Below are 18,297 nucleotides of genomic sequence, written 5' to 3'. Positions count from 1 at the left end.
TATCCCTAGCTTCTATATAGGTAGCAGATCTTGCATTTGCAGAAAACCATGCATTAGGAAAAGAAAACTTGAATCACCCATGGGGAAAAAGAGAAAGTCCATAGAGCTAAATCATAGGAGTCAAAGATCTGAAACATTGAACTAAAGGTACAAAGCCAAAAAATACGGTGACAAATTCATAAATTCTACATAGTTGCTCCATTCAACACAAGACATTGTTCGCTGTCTCTAGTCCTGGGAGATGTTCTATTCACCTAGAAACCTGTCTTCAGTCTGTCCGAAATAAATCGAATTTTAGTTCTAAGGCACAGGGATGTCATTAAATAGAGGGCATCTGACATTGCCGTAGGGCTTCCCGATTGAAAAAATGCTCTATTAGATGAGGGAATTTGGTATCATTGTATTGTTACTATCTACTGAAGTTAAATAAAAAATTATACCTTCTTTTCACCTTTTATACTTTGGAATCTCCAGGCAAATCAGGCAGATCACAACTGAGTTAAGATTCCAAACTGTCAATCAGAAGCAAAAGGGGTTTTCAACACTTTAAGTGGGGCAGGTGGATCACTCCCCAATTTTAACCAAAGGAGTGGAATAGCAAAGAAATCCAGCTGGACTGTGACTCTGACCCTCTTTCTGATTTCCCATGGCAGAACTGAACAGATCTTTTGTAACCTATTGACAAGACTCTTTAAGATTTTAATACCCTCTCCTCCACCCCCATCTCCCTTTTTCCCAAACTCATAGTCACTGGAAGACTGCGTGCGACTCGGTGATAAAGCAGGCTTGTTTGTAGTTTTAAAAAAAGTCTTTGTTTCCTTAGAAGTGTGTTCTGCTCATTCTTAAGCTTTCTTGTCCCAACCCACCCAACACAATTCAAAAATGTCATGTTAATTTTTTATAGGCAGACTCCTCCTGGCTTCTTCGTAGACAAAGCAGCATCCTTGAATAATTTATACCAGTGTGTTTCTGCTCTACTTTTTTCCTGGAATTCAGTAAGCTTCCATGAAGGAGAGGGAGGAGGAATCAAATGAGCAAATGCTAGCAACTATCTGCTTCTGCATCCAGCGTTTGTCCTCCATCGTCCCCCCCTGGCTGGGAAGACGGGAAAGGAAATTCTCTCAGAAACGTTAAAGGTTGAATTCAAGTTCAAGACTAGTAGGGCTTTCCAATGACAGTGACAAGGATCATGGTAGGTAAAATCAGGTTGAGCAAACACCTGCTTGTCAATATTGTGCTTAGCATTGTAACCGAAAGATGTTTTAGTGAAATATGGGGTAAAGAGGGAGATTGAGCACGCGGGGGTCTCCACCCAGGGTTTTACATTACCTCCCAAGCTGTTCCGTAACTTCAACCATTTACGTCTTTGCTGAAGCAATTTTAAAAACAAAACAAAACAAAGCAAAGCCAAACAGGAGCACACACATACAAAAAACCCTACGACCCCCCCCCCCAAAAAAAAAAAAACATTAAACAGAACCTGCAAAGGCTGCAGGACTGCTGGAGTGTCCCTTCTTTAAGCTGAAACACAGAGCAATGGAAACGGGCGGGGGGAATAGGCTGGAATAGGCTGGAATAGGCTTGGAATAGGCTGCCCAGGGAGGTGGTAGAGTCACCCTCCCTGGAGGTATTCAAGGAGCGTGTGGATGTGGCATTGTGGCATGTAGCTTGATGGACATGGTGCTCTGTGGTGTTGGGTGGGTTGGTTTTTGGTGTGTTGTGGCTTGTTGTTGTTGTGTGGTGGTTGGCTTTTTTTTTTTTTTTTTTTTTTTTTTTTTTCCCAGGTTGGACTTGATGATCTTACAGGTCTTTTCCAACCGTAGTGATTCTGTGATTCTGGGGGCGCGGGGGTGGGGGCCAGGCTGGGAACCCGCCTGGCAGCGGCCACTGACGGGCAAGTGCGCCCTGCTCCGGCCACCCGCCCTCCCCGGCAGGCAACGCCTCCCGCGCCCGGGGGAGCGGTGGCTGAGGCTGCGGGGCAGCCCGGACCCGCCGCCCCGCGCTGCACCGCGCCCGCCTGCTGCCCGACGCAAAGCCGGCGCCGAGGGCGCTCTCCCGGCCAGGGAGGGTCTGCCCCTGCCTGTTCCCTTGACCCCGGCGTGCCACCCTCGGTGCAAACGCCCCGGTTGCAGTAATTGTCCCGCTTCTGGCAGGCGTTTCTGCAAGGCTGCCGTCGGCGTGTGCAGAGGACAAGCCATCTGATCTTGACATTTTGAGTTTATGACGAACTGCTCCGAAGGAATGAGCTTCTCGATCCCACTTGCTAAACATCGGTATGAAACCTTGAACCGTATTATTGTTCCGTAGTTTCCTATTTGTTGCAGCAGAAACCAAGCGGTTAATGTAAGCCTCTAGGTGCCTAGCGATGGGGGTCTGCCCCCCAGCTCCGCCCTGTGCCAAAGAGCCTGGTTGTTCACGGGGAGGCGGAGGTGGCTGTTTCTAATGCCACGCAGGGCACACCACTGCACTCACTACAGAGACTGGTTTACCTAAGCCTTGCTGACCTCATTCACCATGTAAACTTTGAAAAAGCCTTTTGTAAAGTTTGTACCAATACTGCTATTGGTAGGAGTCAATTGGAAAGGTAGTCAAACAGCCAAAGGAATGTGTGTCTTTGAAAATGAGGTTGGTGGGTTTCTTTGAATTATTTTTTTCTAGCTGAGATCAAGAAATTACATCTAAACCCTACTGGACTCACATGGTCTCACAAGGAGACCCAACCTTTTTGCCTCATTGTCTTAGAAACATCTGGAGGAGGACTCCAGGTATTTAGCTGTCATCTGTTCTTGACTGCAGTACTGGTTTTTGGACCAGAACACTTTACCCCTGCAGGCATTCTCCTTCTTTGCCTGTCTTTTTATCTCACCTTCATCCACTTAAGGCAGATAAATAATTTTCAGTGTTTTACACTTCAAGTCAAAAGTATGTCTGCAGTTTTGTACAGGCCATTCCTAATCTATTAACTGAACCCAGTAACAGCGCATCCGCAGTAATACAGGGTAAAAGCGTTCAGCTGAATATCTGCAATGTACTGAACTCTGAGTTACCTACAATGGGTAAGAAAAAATGGCATTTTAAAAGCTAGCCCAAAGTGCTACTCAGGATACTATTTATTAAACTTTCATCTCTCTCTTTTGAAACCAAAATACTGAGCTTGGATGACTAGGTGATTTAGCCTTCATATCAATTTCTCAGAAGTGCAGAGGATATATCTTCATTGCAGTTGTTGAAACTTATGTTAGCCTACCTGATATATTTTTACCAGCTAGTGCAGGGGTTGCTAACAGTGAGGCCAAATCATCACAAAACTGGAGAGACTAACTCCATGATACATTTCTCCAGCTTTCTGTGTGAGGATGGTAATAGCTTCTGGTTTCTTACAACTATTTGGTAGTGGCACCTGAGTTATCTTGTAATGTAAACCTTGCTCTGTTATATCCACTCAGACTGAAGTCGCACCTTTGCCTGAACCATGGAAATACCATAAAGAAAATTACTATTTCCTAATTTCAAAAAGCCTATTTGAAGTACCGGAAGGTTTCTCAACTGCCTTCATATCCACAGATATATTTAGAAGGACAGAAGTTTAATTTTATTCATAAAATATAAAAGATAATAAAGTAAGGGGTCAGATGTTTTTAGCCTTAAGAAACAGCACCATTATGATTTAGATATCAGTCATAAGTTAACTCCAAATCAATATTTGACATTTGCACTACATTTACATGATATTGCTGTAAAGTACATTAAGAAGTCACTGTTGAGCATACAGTTATTCCACCGATCAAGCTAAAGAAGGGCCAATGTAATAAGCCATTTATAACTTCAAGTATGTTTCCCACAATAAAGTTCTAAAATCCATCCTAAATAAATCTTGTGTAATATCTCATTATAACTCATTATTTAGTTATATGAAAAATTAAAGAAATAAATTACAGTTATTCTCTAATACTCTGGATGTTATATCTCTGCCCTTAAGAATCATTTCACATGATAATTTATTGCTGTAGCCAACATCTCTTATCCCAAGGGTGAATAAGAAAAACTTTACAAAATTATTTTAGAGCTTTGGGACCTGCAAGAGGATGTGATACGCACTTATCAGACCTCCAGAAACCACAAATATAGTGAAATCTCTTATCACTGTATGAGGCAGGCCTTAGCAAATAGACTTCCTTTATTGGTGTGACAATTGATTAGAGAAAAATCATAGCTACATTGCATGCTCCTGAAGTGGAGCGGGTAAGTGTTTTCAGGAGTCAGACATGCAGTAATACGACCACCTATCACCACCGTGGTGCCAGGATGGGGAGAGCTATCAGGTCACCCTGAAGCTGTTTCATCCTACCACTGACGCTACATAGCAATCTGTGGCATTACAGGGCTATACAGGGCTAAAGCTACAAGCATGATGGGAAACGAACTTGGCATAGGAATGCTTCCAACTTTTGGCTAATTCAGTCAATTTGACACTAAAAGTTACCCTTGCCAAGCTGAATTAAAATTAGCTAGAATGTTCTAGACATTAGTGATGGTTTTGGTTAGGACTAGGTTTTCCTATGAGGCCAAAAAAGCTTAATAAACCTCAAAGTGGAAAGGGTAAAACGAAATGTCCATAAAGACCTAAAGATGTAAATGGAGAATTGATCCAAAAAACAACGCACTTTTTGCTCTGAACTCTCTGCTTCCTTCCTCATCTCTTTTAGTTATACTCTCCTGAGTATAACTAACTTCTGAGTATAACCTACTTCTGCTAATACTTCTGCTAATACAGGCAGTCAATGGCACCAACAAAAGGCCTTCTGCTGCTTCTGAAGTCTTGTAAAATCTCTCAAAGATCATGCGAAAGGAACTATGCAGGGTATAAACGCTTTCTGAAACAAAGCCTTTCCCTGCAGAATTTCCACAGCAAGAATATTGTCTTGGTTGTATGTGAGCTCCAATGCGTTCCAGTGGCATTTCAGAAATGAGAAGTCTCATCCACATCAGAAGTCAGAACAATCCCAAGTAGGAACTGCTGATTTCACATGGCCATAGCCAGACAACAGCAGCTACCCCAGCTGGACAGCCTGAAGCTGGTTGGGCTATTCGTCCACATAACCACAGTGTACAGCCAAGCACTTAAATTAAAAGTTGCCACCAATGTTTGCTTTACAGGATTGTAAGCAAAGGCAAAGGTTTTCTTAAAGGCAACAAACAGTGATGAAATTTCATCTCAGTTTTGGTCTCCAATGTGTGTTTGCTTTTTGAGGCAGACTGCCCGGGAGTCAGACCCTCATGTAGTCACAGCACAGGTAGAAAAAGAGTGTCCCAGTCTGCCCCCCAACCTACCTACTGTTGCAGATTTATACTTTGCTAACACCTAAGACTATAGTCATGACCTATATCACTGATTTTTTCTCCACTAAAAGTCTGGTCCATTTTCTATTTCTAGTCTCACGGGAAAATGCCAGTTCAATATGAAGACCCTAATGTCAGGTATTTAGGGAACCATCATAATCTCTTGCACCCTACCATCAATGAATTTTTCTTCCAACCACCCCTTCCTACAGAAACAGGCTCAGGTTTCTCTTTCAGGGTAGGCTGTTGTGAAGTTTGTGATGTAGCAGCTCTCATACCTGATTTCTTCCGAATTCCAGTACCTTATTAATCTGACTATAGTAATATTATTCATTCATAGTTGAGGGGTCCCAAAGATTTGTATTAAGTCATTTCTCATTAACTCTGAAGGCAGTCTGTCAACTGCGATAGGAGTCTATCTCATTATCCTAATTTAGTGTATGTGTGTGCGGCAGGGCGACAGTTAAATAAATCAAAGAACCGTGGGCTTCTAACTTGTTACTGCATGTCTCTTTTTCCATAACTGATTTGGTATCTGGCAGGGGCGAGAGTATGGATGAGATCCAGCTTGCTAAGAGGACAGCCAATGCTGATGGTGGAACAACTGGAAGAAGGGAGACAGTTACCATCGAAGTGCTGTGATAAGAGTGTGCCTTCAGGTGAGATTGCTGACTTTGGAAAACTGGTGCCTATATTTAGGAAATGAGGTAAAAGAAACATTGAAAGATACATTTTATTATTTATACCTATCCAGATACAAAAAAAAAAAAATTTTTCTTTATCATAAGAAAAATTTATTGTCATAATTCTTAAGTTTTTCACTTGAGATGAAACCAAGTGCAAGACATGGACCTACACCTCAAATCAGTTAAAAAAGCAGGAGTACTGAACAAGTCAGGTTTTTGTAAGAAAAAGGTATAAAGGCAATGTGCCTACACTATAGAATCTATAAACATATAAGCCAACATGACGTTATTTGGGTAATTACAGTCCAAAGCTAGTGTAGCTAAGAGCCCGTGGTACATTGCTGCAGTATATCATGGTGGTTTTGGCTCCTTAACAGATGCTGTGTTTGGTCCATAGCTAATAGTACCTGTGAAATTTTTGAAACTTTGCATTTTGGTGCAAAGTAATCCAGAGCTGAAGAGTTCTAGAAGCACCTGCAAGTTCAGTTTTCACTCTTCTGGCTTCTGAGAGAGACGTAGAACTGAGATGCTGGTGGTAGCATAGAGTGGACAGGTATTTGTTTATAAGAAGCTACCTCATAAAAAAACCAAAAAAGCTGAATTCATTGTGTTCAATTTTTGGTCATTTTAAATATTTGGCAGAGTAATGGAGCACTTTGGAATACAAAAAGGCTTTGCTGTTTGCAAATGTAAATAAACTAATCATAGTATAAAAACATCTGAGTAAATTTTAAAAAATATTAAGACTAGAAAAAAATAGTGAGAGAAAAAACAAAGCTGAAAGCCATACTTGACCAAAACCAAAAACTTTAACATGTTTAGATATTATTCTAAGCAGAGAGATATAACTATACAGCCACACAGAGAGACGGGAAATATAAAACTGTTCTGATATTACTATATATATATGTTTGAATTCTCTAGTATATTAAAAAACAGAAGTCCAATCAGTATACTCAGATATTTATATCAAAGTAATTAGAGAAAATGAGGTGCAATATGTTTTTCTTTTCTTTAATAGTGTAAGTAGCATAAGCAGCTTCTCCAAAGAGTGTTCTCTACAAATTCAGAAGCAACTTTCCATTTGCTCTGAAATGTTTTTCCATTGTCTTTTCTAAAGACATGAACATTTGTAAAAGTACGATAAACACTTCCTACATTTTTTTCTTTTTTTTTTTTTAAGGGTTGTTTTGGGAATAATCTTCAAGGCTTAACTTGTTTTTTACTTTAGAAAAAGAACAGAAAAAACTCTTATCTCTCAGTGTAACTAAAAAGTGTCTCTACTCTGTGGGAGTTCTAATCCTCCTGTAATAATATTGGTAAAGAACTGGGGGGAGGTAGAAGAAATAAAGAAGTTGTATACCTGTCTTCTCACATATCTGCCTAATTTTAGCAGAATTTATTTTGTTGGAAATAGTGATGGGGAACCCAAGTACAATTTCTATCATGTTTTTCAATTCTAGTGATATTTAGATACAGAAATTGGCTAAAATTAATTTCTAGGATACTGAATGCTTCAAACGTACATTTTAATTTTCTCTATACCAAAATAAGGAAGGGCTGGATTCTTCAGCACAATGTAGCTGTGAAGATTAAAATGCCAAAGTACTTTTCAGTGATTTCCCCAGTTTGCTTATACATGTAATTTCTCATATTGATTTTTTTTATTTTGTATTAGTCATTCCTGAGAACCTGAGACTGAAAAAATGAATTACATGGACCTGCTAATAGTAAGCATGGATAGAATGAAGTCGTTTTCATAGACCCCAGTTCAATATTTTATTTGAGCGTATGCAGAGTTCTTCTGGGCAAACTTTTCCAGCAGGTGACTGAGGCAGGGGTCTGTCACACGCTGGAGAAAGCATCTGGCCCAGATGTTGATGGAACAGAATAAAAGCCGTACAGATTTCCATAAAAATATACCACACATTTGCATCTTTTTGAGCGCAGTGGCACAACTCTTACATGCAGCATTTTTATCTGCTCCAAGATCCATACACTACAAATAGCTGACCAGTAAGTCACAGTGACCATGGGAGCACTGAGCGTACATGATACTACAGCACTTTAGAATGAAACAGAAGCATAAGGAGCAATCACTTGAATGAGTCGTGCTCCATTTCTATGCACTGATAGTTTGTTGAGTCTGAACCACAATAAAATAATGCACTCTGTTGGTTCAGTTCCTTGCATGCTATAAGTTACAAATCCTCACAAAGAAAATTGCTGTTTGTGGACAAGGCATTTAGAGAGCAAGTATGAGATACAATGGACAAAAAAAAGAAAGCAGTACAAGTAATAGAAGTTTCCCTGTTCCCCTATCACATGTTTAGTATCCCTGCATATGTTCTTGAATGCAGATTCGGTGAGCAAATGTTCTCCAATAGGAATCAAAAATAAACACTAGGGACTCCCTCATACTTACAGTTCAAAATAATTGCATTGCTCCGTAACTTCCTGAAGAATGAAGGGTTTAAGAAAAATAAAGGTTCGTTCTTTCTGGTTGGACATTTTTAAGTTATCTTTTGTAAGACCACATAAAATGATTTAGTTCTCAAAGAATAACTGAATTACATAAATAAAACATTACATAAAAGACGTCTCTGTACAATTTATGTGAAGTGAATTTCACAAGGACCGGTCTATTGTAGAAAATTCAACTTATCTCTTCCTGATCCTTTTATTCTATCTAAACATAGAAATTTATGTCAGTTCAAAAAAATCTATTACTGTGTCTCATAACTGAATCCATTATTTTCCCTCCATGATCCATCAGGTAAAAACAAGTGCAATAGATAGCCCTAGCAGAACCTTGAACATAAAACGCCTCAAGAATAGAATGAGGTAAGTTAAACCCATCTCGCTGTGTGCTATAGCTGGAAATGATAACCTTGATGTTTAATTTAAATCAAGTCATAGCAAAGACTTCTGACTATAATTGCTATCTGTCATATAAATAAAATTATTATAAAATGGAATTGGACTTGGAAAGGTATATTTTTGCTTGTTGCATTGCCTGTAAGCAAATTGAACTCTGTGAAGGTTTATCACCCTTTGCTGCCTTCTTCCCCCAGTCTTTCTCAGTAATAGGCCCATTTGACTGCAAAAATATGGAGAGAAAGAGCTAAAAACAAATGATTAATTTTCCACATTACCCTTTATTTCCAGAGCTTTGCTGATTCCATTGCACTGCTGCTTTTTCTCTCCTTTGTTTCCCTGCCAACCCAGGAAAGAGAGATCCAAAATTAGAGCTCATATTAGAGTGGCAGCATTTCACTAGTATAGCAGCAGTTTATGGACAGGCAAAATAAGGGAGCAAGTGCAAGTGTATAGATTTAAGCCAGAAAGAGGAACCACTGGATCTCACAGCAGCATCTGTGGTTTCCAAGCTTGGCCTCAGCTGGATTGTTGATAGCGGCAAAGGGGCTTTAGCAGGCACCAGGCTTTCTCAGAGCAACCCAGTGCAAGGGAAAAATGAATGTCCTGGCCCCATAACGTACCTGCCTTCCTACCCTTCCTTGCTTTCCACTTCTGTTAAGAGGGTGCACTGGTCACAGGACACACACCAATGGGGTGGAAATGGTGTTCAGCCTTGGAAGACAAAGACTGTCTGCACCTCTTCACCTACAGTACATCTTCTTGGGGAGGCCAAATATACACAAGCTCCTCAAAGATGAATACAAACTAAACTAATGTCTTTGATGCAGTGTCTATAATGAGACACACCAATGTGAACCTACCTCCTGCTTTCAGCCAGTGCTGCTGCTTGTCTCCCACCCTGGGCCAGCACATACTAGAGGCAGCTGGCAGATCCAAACTCCATTAACTGTGGCTGCGCAAGCATGCGAAGAGAAAGCACAAGAGATAAAATGGCAGGATACAGCAGCAGGGGAGCATGCCTGCCAGCAGCAGCCCAGCATGCCAGGCCGCATCAGCTGGAGACCATCACATGTGGGTGCTGCTTCTCACACAGCTCAGCAGGGTGCAGCTCACTTGCAGCTTCTGCTCCTTTCAGCTAAAGGTGGCTCATGAGGCCACACTTTGTAGAGGGAGCTTGAAACAGTCAATTTCAGTTTACAACATGTGGGTTATTACACGCCTCAGCACAGAGTCTCATCTCTCCTGGATACCTTTACAGCAGCGAACAGAAAGAAGCCCGTCAGGGTTTCTTCAGAGGAGAAATGCAATTTTGGTGCACTGATTCACCATCTCAAGGAGCCTTTCTCTCTCCTTTGACAATAGGAGAAATTAAGGAGACAAGGTGTCCAACTTAGCTGGACGAACAGACCTATTCCCTATATGTTGGTTTAGGAAGATACTTATTGTACAGGTTGTGCTTTCTTCAGAATTACTGGTGTCACTTCAGCGAAGTCCTACAAGATCCTGCTGATTTCCACCCAAGGGCAGAGGCCAGCACAGAGCAGCTTGGAACAGTTAGTATAATCTGAAATTCTGGAAACTTTGCTATTGCCCTGCTGTCACTTTTTTTTTTTTCCTGGCAACTCATCTTTGGGGAAAAAAAAAAAAGACATAGACCCCTGTGAACTGCACATGTCTGTGCTTTTTAAGATTGTATTTCTTTTATCAACACTTTTTTTGAGTTGGGCAAACTCAACTTTTATTCACAACATTCTTAATGTTTTCAGTCTGAAAAATCATCTTAGAAATAGTGCTTCAGCATCAAGGTTGCAAGTTTGCAGCAGAGATCTTTCTGAATAACAGCACTCCTATTCTTATTACATAAAACTACTCTGTGGGATTTGCTAACCGCATACTTTAACAGTGTAAAACACAGCTCCTAGCCAGATGAGAGACAAATGGACTGATGGAGGTTTGATAATCGTAAATAACCTCTTGTCGGAGCCATGAAGCCAGTAGCTAGCATGAGTCTCAGAACAAACAGGGATGGTATTACAGCACAAGAATTTGTGTGGGAGTCTCCCAGGTCCTTCCATGCCAATTCTTATCAGGATGGGTTTGGCAAAGCCATTTAATCTCTTCTTCTTTCAGAGTGGATGATTACTTTCCAAAATCGCATGGATGCTATGACAGATAATTAATTATCACTGTATTGGGCTTAACAAATGTAATTAGTATAAAGAGGGTTAGTAGGGAGAAACACTGCACAGAAAATGAAGGTGAACAGAGACAGAATGCTAGAAAGACTCTAAGTGTAGTAAGATAGAGGAGAAAAACATTAAATAAGGAAAAGAGTTTTGAATAGCGAGTACATAAGAGATGTGTATGAAAGAAAAAAAAAGAGTGCTGCCTTCCAAAAGTAGAGGAAGGGAAAAGGAAATTAAAAATTAGAAACAAGGCACTGAGATGAATGGATTTGAAGTATAAAGAGAAGACAAGAAAATGAAAAAGGTGTAATAAAAGCCACCTAGCCTTTAAAGTAATGAATCTTTTTCATTTATTTATACTCTTTTTTGATATTAGAGGAAAATGGTAGCACACTTATACTGAGCTCACACTATGTTAACACAGTACAGCTCTTAATTCCTGGATTATGTTAGTAAATAATTAACTGATGAATCATAAGTAAATAATTGAAACTTGGTTCTCTAAGCCTCACAATTGAGAACATAAAACTGTCACAGTGATATCAGATTTTAGCAGAACCGATATTGTAGTTAATTAGAAAAACTGAAAAAAATTTATAAAATCTGTAGCTGTAAAGACTGCTAGCAGAAGCTCCTGGGCTTCATTTCCCCATGGAACAAAATAAAATGGATCATCTACTATTTAAATCTCCTATACTAAAGTTATATCTGGAAAAGATGGAAGCATGGATTGCTAGTTCCTCTGCAAAATACCTAGACCTGCCCTGGGCTTGTCTTGTTGGAGAGGGTGTGTAATTTGGGCAGCAGAGTGCGGCGGGGGCGGGTGTCACTCTAAAAGGCTAAGGCTGTCTTGATTTTGTGTTAAAATATCTTTTCCTCCAGTATTCCTGAAATTAATAACTATAAAACAAGTCCTTACACTTCAATGGGCAATAACTCATTGGTTCCGTGGTACTATTTAACAAAATTAAGAACAAACAGCTTCAAAAATCTAATAATAATTGTGTTTCTTCTTGTAAAAGAGGAACATTAGACAAACTACAAAAGATCACTCTTTGCATCCACAAAACAAAATAATTACTTTTCTCCCATGAACATCTGCTTTATTTTCTGATACAGCAAAAGCACATGTACTTCAAGTCTAAGCAAGGCAATTAATCTGGATTCTGCCATCATCGCAGTCATGGGATTTTTCTTTTTTTTCCTTTTTTTTTACAATGAGAGGACTCTGGAAGTACAGATCCTGCTGTGCAGAGCCATCACATTCCTTCATGAGAACAACCTGGTAGGAATCAAAAATCTAAGGAACAGCAAATAATTATTCCCATACAGAAATTACAAAATGCTACACTGGCTATTGAACAACACTCATTTCATTTGTTCATTCTTGCAATCTGTTATTTAAAAAATAAATAGAAGACTCTTTATTTTTTAGAAGCCCCCACCCTTCCAGCTTCTTGATGCCAAGTCTTGCAAAACACTTGCCAGCAGCAAAAATTTTAAGTGTCTTTGCGTATCGGCGCAGGGATGAAAACGTACCACAATCCCTCAGCACCCCCTCATAACCTCCACGTCCGAGGTCAGGCTGATTTCACAGCCCCCTCCCCTTCAGCCATGTTGGCTGGCATCTGTCCCTCAGCCCCCGCCCGGGGGGTCATTTCACCACGGCCTGGGCATGGCTGTAGGAAGAGGAGTCGGTCTCGAAGTAGCTCTCCAGCTGCCCGCAGAGGGCCTCGAAGGTGGGCCGCCCGCCCGCCTCCGCGCTCCAGCACTGCAGCATCAGCTGGTAGAAGGGCGCCGGGCAGGTCTCGGGCTGAGGAAGTCTGTACCCCTTGTCCAGCAACTGGATCACCTGGTGTCCCGGCATACCTGCAAGCCAAAAGGAGTTCGTCAGACTACTCGGGGTCTACTAAGGGACACCCCTTCTCCCTATCTCTTACCGAGACCAGGCAAGGGGATGCCCCCCCGTGAGGTGCACGTGAACGCTGAGGGCAGAGCTGGCCTCAGCAGGCCCCCTTCAACCGCAACATGCCACGGGAGTCACTGGAGGATCCCAAACCAGCAGTTAAAAACCACCTCCAGCACTTCCCAGCCTCCTCACCCAGCTGCAACACCTGAGAGGCATAGCGAAGGGGTTCGTCGAGGTGCGAGGCTTTTCCTCCACCCCCCAAGTTTGCCAAAATTTTTCTCACGTCTATTTTGCTTAAATTGTTCCTAAATCCCTCTAGTCTCAGTAACTCCAGAATCTCGAATCTCCCAAGAAAATCTGTCCCGCTGCTGAATTTTCCTCACATTTAGAAAGTTTTCCCTAACATCAGCCCTAAGTTTCCTCTGGTGCAGCTATGTGATGGCATCCTGCCTGCTCTGTCACCACGAGTCGTACAGAAGAAATCATTCCCCTGCCTTTGCTATACCTTTATATATTAAGAGTATTGTCCTGTTCCCTTTTGATTTTCTGCTCTTTAAGCTAAATCTTGATTTCCGTAATCTTTACTTCTTTTCCCTGGATCTCTGAATGGGGTTTCCCCTGTACATTACCCACTGCCACCACGGATCAACATAACCTCTTCTCCTATCTAATTACTGAGGACAAACTCCTGAAAGTAATACCAAGCAAGCAAACAGCCATAGCACAAGGACATTTTCTGCTGTAAAGTTACATGTAAACTATGCCTTTGCAAAGGGATAATGCTGAGCATATTTTCAAACAATACCAAGAATCATGGTGTTAAATACTATTTATACTTGAATGGTTTATTTACATGTGTATGTGAGCATATGCACACACCTATGGTTTACATAAGAAAGAGTTGAGGATTTTTGGCCTTGGTTCTCTTTTTTTTTTTTTCTTCCAGAACGGTTTCACAGGAGGTGAGGGTGGGAAACAAAAAGCAAAATCATTTTTTCCTTTTACAGAAAATACCAGTTTGGGACCCTGTGAAATGTAGTTTATGGCGAACACACCAGCCCTCAGGCCTGTACAGATCCAGCATAACTTTTTTTGCTTTAGTCCTTCCCTTGCGTTCTCCTCACCAGCACAAAATGAGTCACAGTCAATCATTTCACTGATATCTTGTGTTATTGGAGCCATGGTTCCTTGAGCATTTCTCACAGTGCTAGGAATAATAGCTGCTTTCATACCATTAAATCTACTTTTGAAGTTGGTAACATTTTATTCCTAATTCTTGTGATCCTTCTCTTTATGACGGCTCTCCACTGCGATAGTCAAATACAAGGGAAGGGGGTAAAACACCCTGATTAATTTTTCAGACACCTTGTTCCTGAAGTGCCTATGCAGCACACACATAATAATCTGTTCTTCCACGAGATATGCTAAAAAAAAAAAAAACAACAAAACAAAAAACCAAGGGCAGGATGGGGGACAGAAAAACCTTCCCTTTTTCCACATGCCAAGAAGTTGCATCTTCAAATCTGATGCTGGGGGGAAATAGCCAGCTGGCTTAGGTGCCTGTGCTATGCAGGTTGACTCCAGTGAGAAGAAGCCTGAATGGCTGCTAATCACAGCCTTTGGAAAGCATCAGGGGAGTCTGGGGAAGCCAGAAGGTCTGACCCACTAAACAGGCCTCATATGAACAGCCTTCTTTCTGTATTTACAGTTTTAACCCTTTAACATGCCCATAGTAGAGGCATTCAACTTTTTTTTTGTGTCGTTCTTAAAGCAAGAAAACATTAGACATCATGCTTTAGGTAAAAGCACTTACCAGCATAAGGCATCTTCCCATAGGTGATTATTTCAAACAGAAGTATTCCAAACGACCAGACATCTGACTTAATGCTGAATTTGTTGTAGCGGATTGCTTCCGGGGCTGTCCATTTCACTGGGAGTTTTGTTTCAGACCTAGGTTCATATACGTTTTCATTTCCTACCTGTCATGGGTAAAACGAAGCAAACCTGATTTCCGACCTGCTTCAGCAAAGCACTTAAGCACCTGACTAAGCTAAGCACATGCTTAATCTTATCCTCTTTCAGCTGATCACTTGCCTTTCATGGCATTAAAGCACACACTTACTGAAGTCTATTGTTGAATTGGGCTTCACAGTTGAGAAATGCTACCATTCATCGGAGGTTTTCTAAAGTATTTCTCATTTCAAGCGAGCACACAGCGTTGGAGTGGCTTGTGATTAATTACGACCCGCTACTGTGAATTCTGGACCTGGCATGCAAGATTTTGAAAGTCTGTCAGGAGTGGCAGTGTAAGCATCCTGCTGACACTAGAGACTGAATGGCTCCACGTCTGGTCTTCAGTAAACAGAGAAGGCAAGAGCAAGAGCTAATGAATTTCGGAACCTTTCTTCTGTGATTTATTGCAGTGTTGAAGGGCCATTGACTTTGATAACAATCACTTAAGCAGGTTTCGGGGACCAAAGAACAAACTCCAAGTGATTAAAATTAATGTATTAGCTTACAGTGGGTCCAATTAATTCATGTAAAGTGAAGATGAAAGACACATAGAAAAAGAAAAATTATTTACTTGCAAATTTGTCCTTAAAGTTTTATAACAGAGACATCTAAACTTTGTGAACATTTATTCTCTCTTTAATTCCTAAACGAAATTTAGTGTACATCAGTCAGATCCAAGCCTTGGTCAGGTTTTTTTCGCATCCAAATCCAGGCAAATGTGTACAAGATTTTGTTTGTTTGATTGTTTTTAATACAGATTGTGTGGTTCCCAGCTGTAATGCACTATAGTTTTGAAAAGACTGGTTGTTAAGTGTTTTGTATCCCCATACTGATACACTTGGCATCTTGACCTTAATAGTCATCTCTAGAAACAAGAAATTACTTCATTAGGTTAATCAACGTATCCAGAAATACAGATTTCATTTCTCACACCTACTCCTTTGGGATCTTTGCATGTGACTATGTGAGTGCTTTGGCTTAGGAGGCAGAATATTCCTAAGAAGGTCTGCCAAGATGACTCTATGACTGAGTATTTTAGTAAAGTTCAGTTTTAACAAGAAATGTCAACAGCTGTAAATTATTACACTCAGAAGACAGACAGAAGAGAAATATCCATTGTAAGCATTGTTCATTTAAAAATATATTTTTTGTGAGTTAAAAAATGTGCAATCTGAACTTATGCATAACTAGAAGAATCAAAATTAAGCAAAAAGCACTTTCGAAGTCCTTGATGCCATTGTCAAGTCATTATGCTATACTTCAGTATGTAATAAATCCAACTCTGTTATGAACTTCAAGTTCTGCTACTTGAATGGAAAAAACCAAACGAGAAGCAGAGGACTTTTTTCTCTGTTTTTCCTTCTCAGTGCAAGAACATAAATCAATAAAAACAATAATAAGACCTCAGAAAATATGGATTACATATTGAAATCCAGAAAATATGGCAAATCAAATTTTTCTAACTCTGATGAAATCATTTTCAGAGGTAGGAATCTCATTTTTAAACCACAGCTCTTTCCTAGGGTGATCTTGGTCAGCATTACTTGTCGTTCCACATCCTCAAGGGCTAGAGAAAAAAACAGTGCAATGGCAAAGAACTTGAAACTGCATCAGATTTAAAGCTCTGAGAGCTCACTTTATGGACTCCGCTGTTAGTCGTGGAGAGGAATAAGGTCCTTTTATGATTACTACCGGCACTCGCAAGCATCACGGAGGCAGTGGGGAGGCAAAAAAGGAGAGAATAGCTGTCAATGCATTTTTATACGCCTTCCCTTACAGGCTTAGGAATATAATTTTGCCATCATTCCTGTGATCTCTCTCCATGTGGCAGACACTAGTGTTGTGGATAAAGCTTGTGCAGCACAGGGTATTGCTTGCTAGGCTCCCTCCTTGGTGGCTGGGTGGGAAGCAGACACTGGGATGCCATCTTCAGACCGACACAAAGGTACAGGCCAGCTTCTAACCTTGCATGGGATAACGCAGGTAGAGGATACAAGTGAACAATTTAGGGGTCCTTTTCTCCCTGTGCATGCCTTTTGCCTGAACCCAGCAATTCAGAGGCTACAGTTCATCCTTTAGTTGACTTCTTCCGCCTTGTTCCCCAGAATTAAAGTAGAGCCAATTCACTCTCTCACAACCCACCTTAAAAACTCTTGCAAGTCCAAAGTCCGCCACTTTGTAAACACTGTGTTCACCAACGAGAACATTCCTGGCTGCCAGATCCCGATGGATATAGTTCTGGGACTCAAGGTAAGCCATCCCGGAAGCCACCTGAGTAGCCATGTCTACTTGATGTGGCAGGGAGATTTGGGAGCCTGCATCTTCTGTTTAAAAAGAAGATGACAAGGATAACATAATATTTATGGCATTCAGACATGAATAACATAACAGCTGGCTGGTTCAAATAGCCACCAGAAATCAACAAAGCCATGCAATACAATAAGGTAAAAGGCTGACCAAATGACAGAGGTTAGTGAATGATGCTACTTGAAGACATGCAGGTAATTTCACGACAAATGGGTAACCATGCCTGTGCCATCTTCTCTGAAAGAGTGGATACTAAATGCAGCAGCTGATCTAGGCCTAGAAGGAGCTGCTGACAAAGTTCAAAGAAAAGGCATTTATCTACCAACAGCAATGCAGATGTTTGCCTTTCTGACAAGTGCATAACCCATTCCAAACCGTGAGTAAGAGTTAATGTCAGTACTCACTGGGTGTAGCCAAAGCTGACTCAAGATGGAAAAGCACAAAATTAGCCTTGTTCCCTCTTCTCCAATGATTCTAAGAACTATACCATCTGCTGTCAAGTGTAACTCTCATTTTCACGTTCCAGTCCACTTGACTGCTTCACACTGTTATCTCTGTTGCTGCTACTCAACAGTAGGACTCCTTGAGCTGCTTTCAAGCCGCCTGCTTCTCTTGTAGAACTTTCTGAAGCAATGTGCATGCACCACTGTAAGATCAGCAAGTCCCAGAAACAGATTTGGCAATCAAAGACCGGCTGTTCAAACAAAGTAGTAGAAGAACTTTGAGCAGACCAACTTGCCTCCACGAATGAAGGAAAGGGCCTTAGGCCATGAAAAACTGCAGCCAAAAATAGTAAGACAGGTACCCAAAAAAGTCATTGGGATATAGTACATTAGAATTCAATTTCAGGGCCTTTGTGGCATTTTGAGGACAGCTGACCTCCTCATAGCAAAGAATTTACACCCCAAGGTAATCTAGGTAAGCAAATCGGTGTTACTTTCAAGCATCACTGTCACCCAAACCCAAACACTGAAGC

The 18,297-nt window shown here is 40.9% G+C and overlaps 1 protein-coding gene across 1 annotated transcript in view; it reads right to left on the bottom strand.

Moving 5' to 3' along the window:
- Positions 1–12,746: 12,746 nt before the first annotated feature.
- Positions 12,747–18,297, bottom strand: part of FRK (fyn related Src family tyrosine kinase) — a 55,191-nt gene continuing 49,640 nt past the window's right edge. The window contains exons 6-8 of the mRNA XM_059831548.1: positions 17,157–17,338; positions 14,815–14,980; positions 12,747–12,961 (exon numbers count right to left, since the gene is read on the bottom strand). Coding sequence (XP_059687531.1) covers positions 12,747–12,961; positions 14,815–14,980; positions 17,157–17,338 — 563 coding nt within the window. The remainder of the gene's footprint in view (positions 12,962–14,814; positions 14,981–17,156; positions 17,339–18,297) is intronic.

The sequence above is a fragment of the Gavia stellata genome, chromosome 2 (assembly GCF_030936135.1).
Source record: "Gavia stellata isolate bGavSte3 chromosome 2, bGavSte3.hap2, whole genome shotgun sequence".
Classification (NCBI taxonomy): domain Eukaryota; kingdom Metazoa; phylum Chordata; class Aves; order Gaviiformes; family Gaviidae; genus Gavia; species Gavia stellata.
The sequence above is the reverse complement of the archived record's forward strand: the minus strand, read 5'-3'. Positions and strand labels throughout refer to the sequence as shown.